This window comes from Typha angustifolia, chromosome 15 (genome assembly GCF_048772165.1).
Source record: "Typha angustifolia cultivar Huaian chromosome 15, ASM4877216v1, whole genome shotgun sequence".
Taxonomy (NCBI): Eukaryota; Viridiplantae; Streptophyta; class Magnoliopsida; order Poales; family Typhaceae; genus Typha; species Typha angustifolia.
In genome coordinates, this window is record NC_133253.1 from 18,439,492 (window position 1) to 18,449,947 (window position 10,456).

General features: G+C 40.0%; 2 protein-coding genes across 6 annotated transcripts; both read right to left on the reverse strand.

Annotated features, from left to right (window-relative positions):
• Positions 1 to 649: 649 nt before the first annotated feature.
• LOC140779665 (uncharacterized) lies at positions 650 to 2,029 on the reverse strand. The gene has a single exon (XM_073124859.1). It carries the CDS (start codon positions 1,920 to 1,922, stop codon positions 828 to 830), a length of 1,095 nt encoding a protein of 364 aa, XP_072980960.1. The 5' UTR covers positions 1,923 to 2,029; the 3' UTR covers positions 650 to 827.
• A 3,759-nt stretch (positions 2,030 to 5,788) lies between these two features.
• LOC140779634 (uncharacterized) lies at positions 5,789 to 10,094 on the reverse strand. Of its 5 annotated transcripts, none has more exons than XM_073124804.1 (10): positions 9,845 to 10,094; positions 9,472 to 9,699; positions 8,877 to 8,990; positions 8,670 to 8,786; positions 7,758 to 8,551; positions 7,565 to 7,664; positions 6,969 to 7,028; positions 6,772 to 6,855; positions 6,558 to 6,674; positions 5,789 to 6,337 (listed from the first exon to the last, which is right to left on the reverse strand). In XM_073124804.1, exons 2-10 carry the CDS (start codon positions 9,559 to 9,561, stop codon positions 6,035 to 6,037), a joined length of 1,779 nt encoding a protein of 592 aa, XP_072980905.1. In that variant the 5' UTR covers positions 9,562 to 9,699; positions 9,845 to 10,094; the 3' UTR covers positions 5,789 to 6,034. The 5 variants fall into 5 exon arrangements, with proteins under 5 accessions (XP_072980905.1, XP_072980903.1, XP_072980904.1 ...); XM_073124802.1 differs by having other exon boundaries at positions 9,109 to 9,699; XM_073124803.1 differs by having other exon boundaries at positions 9,109 to 9,734.
• Between the last annotated feature and the right edge of the window lie 362 nt (positions 10,095 to 10,456).

Consider the following 10,456-nt stretch of genomic DNA (forward strand, 5'->3'; position numbering starts at 1 on the left):
AGCTTTTTTTCTCTATTTTCTCTACTACTCCTTATTGGCTTCTACCAAGGGTGTGGAATACAAGTGGAGGGAGAGAGCTTTAGGGATTTAGATATTCCGAAGGGTGTAGTAGACATTTTATGCCCATTTATCAGGCTTGTCATTTTTCTCCTTTTTCGGCTTCCTTTTGTGCTTATTGTTCTCTTTGTTTACTTATTTATTTGTAGGTTGTTTGTTTATATTGATTATTGGGGTTCACACTGATAGTTTTCATTGCTATTGTCTATAGGTGTAAGACTATACACATTTGGGTCTGCAATGGTCGCGATGAAGCAGCTGGATGTCGAAACCCTTTGGGCTTGCTACAGTGTATTATGAAGCATGTTTACGAGCATGCAGTTACCAATCTCTCTATCTTTGTTATATGTATCACTTTTAAGAAACTACTAAAGTTCTTCGCATACAGACTTTTCTTTTCTTTTCTTTTTTTAAAAAAAAACCAATGTTCTTCTAGACCGAGATTAGTTATAGGGGATATTGATGCTTCATTCGTCCCATGGCGGGAGGAGAGATCAAACTGATAGTTGATCAGAATTAGAGTTTGAAATAATTAAATTCTTCTGGTTAACCCAAGGAAAAATGGGACAGCAGAGTTGTTTGAGGTATTGGAGAAGATAAAATTAGCAAGTGGCAATAGTAGCTGAAAGAGATAACACACGAATTACAATTTCAATTTCAACACTCTGCCAAAATATATGTAAAGAATAGGAAAATTATAAGCAGGACAATTAACGGTAACAAAAACAAATATATAATCACAAAACATTATTAATTTTCAACGTAACAAACTACCGATCTGAATGGCCGCGGCGGAACGAGTAGCCGCCGAACCCCCTCGCAACGCTCTGTATTGCCGGATTGAATCGGAAGCACCCGAACAGGCTCTGCCGGTACGGCAGCGGCGTCTTCTTCTTCAACTCCTCGGAAAACGCGCGGCTCGCCGCGTAATGCTTCTCGTGCGGACTCCTCCGCATCGATCCCCCGTTGCTATCAACCGATCGAAAGCTCGCGTTCCTCGGGTCCTCCTTATCTACCGTTCCTCTTTTCTTGGCGAAGGATGGCGCATTGGAGTAATATATTGGAGAGTATTTGAGCAATGGATCCTTGCTCTCGCTTCCGGTGGCGCGCCCCTCCGACGAGCTCCGGAACAAGAGCAAGTCCTTCAGCCGCCACTTCTTGCTTCCGCCGCTCTTTGGTGTGGTGGGGTTGGAAGACTTGATGGGGTTGAAATTTTCTCTTCCTACTCGAAGGGGAGAGAGCGATCTCGAAACCTTCCTGCTTCTCGAAGAAGAAGAAGAAGAAGAGACTACTTTATCTTTCGTAGCTTCCACCATCGCCACGGCGAAGGGGTCGACGTCATCTCTAACCCTTCCTCCCCTTCCTCGGCGATGCGGAGACCACATCCCCTTATATATAGGCGATTTGGGGGACTTGGGCGATGAGCAAACGCTGCTGAAGTCCTCCATGCTCGGGTGCTGGAGACGAGGAGGCGGCTTGAGCGGTCGAATTCTGCCTCCCTCGAAGAGCTCGTCGGCCGCGGTTAATTCCGGTATCGCCCCGCCCTTATCGAGACGGCCACTGAGCGCGAAGGCGAAGTCGTCGTCGTCGTCGTCCTGGATGGCGGGCGGGGAGGAGGGGGACTTGGGCGTGCCGGGCTTCTCCTCCCAATCGAAGGGGACGGAGGAGGAGTTACTGGAGAGGGAGGTGAAGTGGGCATAGATGGCGGCGGCGCGAGTTGGGCTCGTGGGTGCGCTCGTGTAGTGGCAGTAGAGGTCGAAGGGCTCGGCGAAGTGCGGCCTTGGGCTCGAGGGAGCGCTCACGAAAGGGGTCGTGGATCCGCTGTTCAAGTGGAACTCGTGGATTGGCACCGCCACCTCCATCATACTTTGCTGCCCTTCCAACAAACTCTTCCTTCCTTTTGCTCTCTGTCTTCTCTTTCTTTTTGTCCGGGTTGGGATTATTGTAGAAGAAGATTTGATGGGAATGGGGGGAAGAGGAGTATTTATAAATGGAGGCAGTTGAGACTGTAGGAAGGTGCAGGGAAAAGAGGAGGGGAATGATGATTTGACCGAACCAACTTAATCTCTGCCCTTCTTCAAGCAATTTTGCGTTTATAAAACGAGCCTTGTCTTTTATGTGATATAAGCAGCACATATTCTGTGTTCAATTAAATTTGTGAAAAAGATATATGTGATTTGTATACAGTAAAAATGTGAGGTGTATATTGCAAATTAATTACCCGCTCAGCTTCGACCACTACGAGGCTTAAAATGGAGTGAGCTATATAGCAGAAAGATAAGGTGTAACTTGCAAATTTGGTAGAAGAAGAAGAAGAAGAAGAAAAAAAAGGATGGTTGGGCCGCAGCCGCCATTTATTACTTCGGCGTCGGTCTTCTTTTGGAGCACGCACTTCACAGAGACGTAGACAGGGATTATTTTTGAGGAGGAGAATAAAGTAGAGAATGGCCGACTAAAGAGAGACAAAGGAATACAGGATCAATTGCCAGATTGGTAGTATAAATTTGCTCCAACCTGGCAACCCGTATGCGTTTAGGTCCCAGGAAGCCATAATGGATTGGGATTCGGGTAAATTCGGATTCTAGGGTCGATCCGTTCTAATGCGTTATTCGAATCGATCATGCTTGTTTAAATACGACAATTTCTTTTATATTTATCATCATCTGTAATTAAAATTATTAAATACGCACGATCTATATATTAAAACAACACCTAGGTTAAGCTAATTTTCCTTTTAAGAGATAGATCTAGCGTTAATCTAATAGTCTCTGCATTTTCTCTTAAAAAAATCTAACATCTTCCACTTCCAGAAGGAAGGCTTGTGAAGAGCAACTATTCATCCTGCTTTGTACAACGTAATTCAAAATTAATTTGCCATAAGTTCTTAATCTGTTGCATCATGAATCTTACTATATACTAGTTGATCAACTAAACGATCATTATCGAAAATAAATATTTGATTGAGAAGATAAGAAATCCAATTTGATGGTTGAAATATAACTAGGCAGGTGGGGAAGCAATGTGGAAACTTCCCAAATCACCTTCCATCTGCTTTCCATCATTAAAAAGAGAATGAAGGGTGCATATTACTTGGCTAGGTAGTTTATTATTCAAAATTCACACAAATTAAGTCGGTTTGCTTGTTTGACGTCTGCACTCTTACTTTAATTCCTTCTAGATATTAAAATTAAATTTTTTTATAAATCATGTCCTATATTTGACTTATTTTATAATTCGTACCTCGTCTTTGGGGATTTTATAACGCGACCCCTCATTTTTTTTATAATGTTCATTTAACACCCCAACGTTACTTTAGCTAACCGATATTAACCATATTATATAGTTTATGTGATTCTAGTTATAAAATTATTAAAATACCCTTAGAAAGTTCTGACCTAACCTAAATCCCTACAAAATATTTCTTCTCCAAACTAAACCCTAACTCCATAAAATCTAAATCCTCTTATCTATAACTAAACTCTACCTCATAAAATTATAATATTAAAACCCACAACCCACAAGAATCCCCAAAAATCCCCAAGCCTTAGAAGCTTCCCCTAATTTTACCTAATTTTCTTTATCTCTCTAGTTCAAATCCTTTTTTTTCTTCATCTTTTTTCAAATTTTCTTCATCTCCCACCTCATCTTTGAGATCGCAAGCAACAAAATCGGCTTAGCGTTTGGGGAGCTCTAAGATCTCCATGGCTTGGAGTTTGGAAGCTTTAAGATTGACTTGACATTTAGATGATGTTTTCTATGGTTTGAGAAAAAGCAACAAGTATGATTGTTCATATTATGAATAAAATTAGAGATAAGTACAAGAATAATTTAGAAATGTTATAAATTACATAGTGAATTATAACAGAATATTCTTTTTCTGGTATCATTCAGTTTAATTATAATTAGGTTAAGTTAACTCAGGGTGTTAAATGAACATTATAAAAAAAAGGAGGAATCGTATTATAAAATCTCCAAAGACGGGTTGCGAATCATAACATAGACAAAATGTTAGGTGTAATTTATAAAAATTCCTTAAAATTAATATTTTATATTTTTTATTATGACTCTATTTATTCTATATTTTATAATTGGCTTACAAACTCATAATCTATTATAAAAAAAATTATTCTTACTTTCTCTTAGAAAAAGAAAGAACACATAATTCATGTTAATACTTGATACCCAGCAATTATCAGGATTAAACTACTCCATCATGGTAGCTGAGAAATTATTACATAATTTGAGCTTTCCCATTCCTTTCATTCGATTGCTTGTCCCAACTTGTTACTCCTTATCCCATATATTAATATTGAAATGTGACGACCCTTCTTTAGCGCATGGGATTGTAAAACTTGATGAGGTGGCATATGTATATAGAAAATTCCCAATTATGCTGGTCAGACTTGGTAAGAGCTAGTGGTCGAGAGGGAGAGAGAGAGAGCTTCGGACACGAGGTTTGCGATGTGAACATAGGAAAACGAACATAAGTAGTTGGAATCACGACAAAACAACTAATTAATTGAAGTTGACGCCAATTCATACGTGGCGTTTAAAGTTGTCCATCAATGCTTAATTTAATGCAGCTTCTCTTGGTGAGTCTCCTAAGCCCAACCTACAGCTATTTGGGCCATTGAAATAGTATTGGGCTGCTCACCCCACCTCTCAGAAACACCTTACAATTACTCTCTATTTGATGTCAAAATCTAATTCTCCATATAACTTGACCTTATTCTAAAACAACTTATTCAAGGTCTAAAGGTTGTTTTGCATTTACAGTTACTTTAACTCATACATAAAATGAAGATTAATGGTTTAGACCTTTTTTTAGGTATTTTAAGTAAAATGCAACCATTAAATGATAAATATTTTCAATAATAATAAAGATAAAATATAGTATATTCCTTCTTCTTTTTTTATAAATTTCCCTATACAACTATATTAGCACATTCTCATGTCAACCTAACCCGTCCACTTGCAGCTGACCAAATAGACCATTCTAAGTTCTCGTAATCTGAACACTCCTGACATAGAAGGCTTCCCATGATGGAGCTTCGTATAATCTAAGTTCCCATCTACTCTAGTTAGAGACTTCAGAACTTTGCACTAAAGAAAAATTGGTCCAAGAGTACAATAATTGGAGAGGTTAGCAGATATCAAAGGCTATAGGACCATTCAAGGCGAACAGGCTGTGTATTATGTCCTAGTATCCCCACAATACTGTCTCAGAATCTTATAATAGAGCCCAAGGTGACAAAACACCTCAGAGTTGACTAAGAATTATGTATGTTTGAAGGCAAACTTAACGGTCCACAGTTTGCTTTTAGACAAAAGGATAGATAACAACAACAAAGCGACCATATGAATAATTAGTTATGGCTAACTGCATGCTTATTGGTGCCAATATTAATTGCTGACCTTGCAAAGAAGGAGATGAAATGGACGGAGAGACTGCTTGGTCTCTTGTGTGGACCATACTGAGAAGTATTGTCCTTCTTGTTTATCTCTGCATCTACCCTTTGATTAAGTAGACAATGTACAACTTACCACAGATTGGTCATTTGAGAAATTGTACTGATTGAATCCTATAATAACTCGAGAGCAAGTTGCGATGTAGTCATTAGTATTCTTTCATCGAAGAACTGTAGAATGTAATTTATGTTTCAAATCAGCAATATTCAACTTTGAATGCTATGTAGTATGTACTCGTTACCGCTATCCAGAATAGCAATCAATTTCGGAAACCCAATTATTTCATTTCTTTCCACAGCAGCTTGAACTCATCTACGTTATCGATCCATGTGTCTTTACAAGGGTTGCAATTCCCATTATGGAATGCGGTCTAACGAGGAAAAACCCATTCCAGGATTCTGACAAGTCATTCAGCTTTACAAATTTTCGATCTGTTTTTATTACAAAGATGTGTACAGAAGTTGTTGGAATTGCAGAATTTAATGTACTATTGACAGACAAAATGCTTCTATGGGGCCAAAAGGTATCTAAATCTGAACTCGTAGGGCATGACTTGAACAGGTTGCGGAACGATGCTTCTTCTACTAATCTCAAGGCATTCAACTGCATTATTCCTCAGCTCACTCGGTAGTTGCAAGCAGATCCAGTCCATTAGGGACTCCACATCCTTCGCAAAGTCGAGTAGGAACCAGTCCAGCAGCTTAGGGATGGCCAATTTATCTGGCGCAGATATACCTACAGCTGCTTGTAGATAGTCCCTTTTTGCTGTTTCTAACTGTTTTTCAACTTGAGATGCGGTGTACACCCTCACCTTCATTAAGACCATCAAAGTGTCAGCTGTGTAATTCTATCAGTGTTAAACTTCTAAATTGACCCTCTTGAATGCTTTGTTCCACCAAATAAGTCATATATAAAGCCATGTAATACAGTATAACCCTTTTCTTCTAGAGTACTATTAACTGTAAACAGTGTGACTGTCAATGCAGAACTAGAAGATTCAACTTTAGCGACTATCCAATTGAGACACTTACAGCAGGAGAAGACCAACTTCCACATGAGAGCGCAAAGGAAACTAAGGGTTCAGGCCACTCCAATCCAAAAATCCCTCGCATTGTTAGGTCATCACTCTTCATTCCTTTTGGATACACCTAGTTGACACATGGAAACAAAAATTGACATGCTTAGTATAGACTTGCGGAACCTTTAAGGGGGAAGAGAGAGAGAGAGAGAGAGAGTGTGTCTTACATATTTTATGCGATAAGGTAACCTCAAAATGAAATGCTCAATTGTCATTGCAGTGAGCAAGTGGCCACCCACATTTATTGTAGCCTGAGAATAACAATTCAGAAAGTCCAGATTTTTAAGTTGATCTAATGGATATACTAAGTAATTGGTCATTTAGAGTGCATACTGAAGAAGAGAAAAATAAGTTAAGATAGTACCTTTAGCATCAATGCAAGCAGCATCTGAGGACTAGTAGGTATACCTTGCTCAAGAAATGCCTGAACATATAATAGAAACAACAGAGTACTAATCAAGTTCTTTCACCAAATAGAAGTACTGATCAAGCCATGCTCCTGCCATTGCACAAGTATTCCGCAATTCACTAGTGCAGACACGCGTATGGTCAAGAATAAATGAAAGCAAGAATGTTATCATATATCCATTTGTTGGTGCGAAAGGAAGCACCCAGAATTTGATTACATGAATTATTAGTCTGAAGGGTACAGTACACAAGCATGCCCTGAATCCTCTGATAAAGGGGAATCCTAGCACCCAAACCCTCAGCGACATACTCTGAGACTCCGATCTACTTCCCACATGATCACAATTTTACACATGTTGATCCAAAATACTCGTTAAGTAAAAATGAAATTACATGCAGAATTTTTTTTTACATGAATTATCAATGCAAGAAGAACACTAATTAAAAACGCATGTTATAGACAAAGAAGAACACTAAAAAACTAAGTCCCAATGCATGATAAATACTCTCTAAATAATTAATACAAGCATGACGTTACTTGGGAAACCTTACATTCATTATGCATGAATTATATATGTTGATCCAAAATGCCAGCTTCTGCTGATGGGTAAGCCCCAACAAGTCCAGTGACGAAAGCTTTCTGAGTAAGACCCTGCATTGGAAGTAAATAGGAAGAAAATATCAGATATATTAAGTCCTTTGGTGACATATTAACTACGAAATCAGACTTAGAAGCCAAACTCACTTCAGCCTCCGGCTATGGATAGAAGAGTTGGTATTTAGACTTGGATGAATAGAACTAGCTTCAACTAATCTGAAATGTTTATATGGGCCAATGTCCCTCCTTCCAAGTTCCAAGATACCATAAGGATCTCGAGAGTCTGCATCTTCCAAACTCCCAGAAGAGCCTGAAACTGAAGGAGATGTCTCTAGCTCGTCTTCCATGCTATCTGATGAACTCATTGGAGAAAAGATGCATAAGAGGCAGTTTAAAATTTCCTCAGACAACTTGTTTGGACTGCTTGAATCTTCCGGTGCCACTTCATCTGAAGTCACGTGAAAATTTGAGGACTTCTCAGTTGACACAGGCATCCTCAATTTCGACACTTTCTTTATTGGCGATTGTTTGCAATTTGTGCTGACGTTAGTATTCAACTGGTTTTCTTTTCCCCTACGATCTTCGTGAATGGACAAAGAAGAATTTTGCTTCCTTGGAGTCTGTCTGCCATTGGTAAATCGATTTGACGAAGGCCCACTTGGATCTGCCGTTGACGAACACCGAATTGAGGCAAAGTGCTTGGTGATGATAGAAGAATCAGAATTGGCTGCAGGGACACATGGTTTCAATTGCTCAGGATTTTTGGTATTCATAGACGGGCATCGATCACTATACATATCAGATGCAGTCTCCTTGTTTTTCTTAGAGGATGAAATGTATACTGCCTCCTGATAGAGGCCTTGCCGGAAATTGACCACCTGTTCTTCGAGCCGAACCACCTCTTCTTCCAAAACAGCTACTTCAGCTAGAAGCTCTAGCGTCTTGAGCAAAAGTTGAAGAAAGCCAAATCAAAATCAAATCTTTTGATATCCATAATTGAAAATTTGTACTTTTCTTGCCGTGTAGTTTACTTATGTAACAGTTGAAAAGGATAGTTACATTAGAAGGAAGATACGGAGGAAGACGAGGAAGAGCACCCAGAGGTCTAGTAAAAGCCCGTTCCAAAGCTCTGTGTACATTCTCTTCATGTCTCAGCTTCTTCCTTAGCTTATCAACCTGCAAATAAGATGAGAAAGAGATGTAGGAAAAGCCAAAGCAAACAAGTAATTTTTTTCTTCAAAGAAAAAGATAGAGAAGTGATGATACATCTTGCTGTAAAGCAATCTTCCTCTCTCTTCTCGACTGGCGTCGATTGGGCTGTTTTCCTTGAACTAGTGATCTGTTGCTCTGCATGTCGGTCTTCTTGTCCTTCTCCATCTCCTTCATGGACAAATAACTTGTAAGAGAAACAACAAATTACTTCTTTCAGATATGAAACAAAAGAAAAGGAAAAGATCATTTCTTCTGACTAAACGAAGAAGGTCGAGAGGGAAATCACATCGTTATCAGAAATCAAAGAAACCCATCTCGAATTGGTATCCGAAGCGATCGCGTTCCCCAAAGGAACCGATCCCACGAGCGAAATCAAGGAACCCATTTCGAATTTTGTTCAAGACCGCCAAGTTTCCAAACTTCCACAAGAGCACAGTACACAAACTAGGACATTAGAAAAGAGATTAAAGCCCACCTCGATATCATAATCCAAGCAACCTCCTATAAATCAGTTCCAACGAGCAGAAAAAGAAAAAGAAACAAAACCGTCACGAGAATCAAAGTCTCAATAAACAATAAAAGGTTTCGAAATTGGCATCATAAAAGAACCATCGCCCTGGGCAAAGCGCAGAGACCCATCTCGAATTACCCTTCGAGGGCTCTCGAATTCACCAAAGGATCCAACTTTCCAAAGGCTACAAGCAACAAAACCCAAGAAAAACGAAGACCCGTCTCGCATTTGCTCCAAAGAAGCCTACTTTATCGTGCTTTGGGGCAGCTCTCATGGTCTGCAACGACGTCCGGACTCTGGTATTCATCCCTCCTCTGCCTCTCGCCAGTACTCTCCACTCTTCCACCACCAATATTAAAATCCCTTCTGAAAAAGAGATGCAGGAAAAAAAAGCTGCAAGCCTTAACAACCCAACAACGCCAACCCCAAAACGCTCAGCATTGCATAATTAGAGCAGATGCGTGGTAGAGAAAGAGGAGAATAAAAAAAAGGACAGTGTGTGTATTCAAACCTTGGAAGAAATCTTATTCCCTTCTAAGAGCAGGGGAATTGAATGCAACGGAGCACAGAATAGTGAAGACCAAGGAAAGAAGGACAATCCCAGTCTAATAATTTCTTTTACCACTCTCTTCTTCCAATTCTTATTCTTTCTTCTCCCACTCTGGGACGCTTCTATTGTCTCATATAGGCTTGCCGAGTTATAGAGAGAGTTGGGGAGAGAGGTGTCACAACCACCGATAAGAACTCTTCCCTTGTGTCGCTCTCGCTGTCGCTCGAGCGCTGCCTATTTGTATTCTTTCTCTCCCTCCCTATCTCTCACCGCGGCGTACCGCACCGCGCTCGAGGGAAATCTCCTCGCATCGAGGCGCACGGTAGCGAGGACAGGAGATAGGAGAATCGAGGCGTACGTTAGCGAGTCGCCCAAGCACGCCACTCATCATGAGTTAACGTGCGCTACGCCCACTTTCCAGCATCGCGTCTCTTCTCTGTTCTTTTTCTTTAAAAGGTAGTTGCTTTGGCGAAAATGCCCTTGTAGGATTACACCTAATTAGTTCAATTACGTGGAGCGATACGGATAATTAACGTAGTATTTTAAACTTTATCTGCAGGATGGTATGATGAA

What these genes read in the sequence shown, in the direction of transcription:
- LOC140779665 (XM_073124859.1), bottom strand. Translation starts at nt 1,922, where the DNA reads ATGATGGAGGTGGCGGTGCCAATCCACGAGTTCCACTTGAACAGCGGA.
- LOC140779634 (XM_073124802.1), bottom strand. Translation starts at nt 9,207, where the DNA reads ATGGGTTCCTTGATTTCGCTCGTGGGATCGGTTCCTTTGGGGAACGCG. An exon ending in TGCTTGCATTGATGCTAAAG is followed by an intron (nt 6,856 to 6,968) that starts GTACTATCTTAA and finishes TGTTATTCTCAG; the next exon opens with GCTACAATAAATGTGGGTGG. An exon ending in TACCTTATCGCATAAAATAT is followed by an intron (nt 6,675 to 6,771) that starts GTAAGACACACT and finishes TGTGTCAACTAG; the next exon opens with GTGTATCCAAAAGGAATGAA.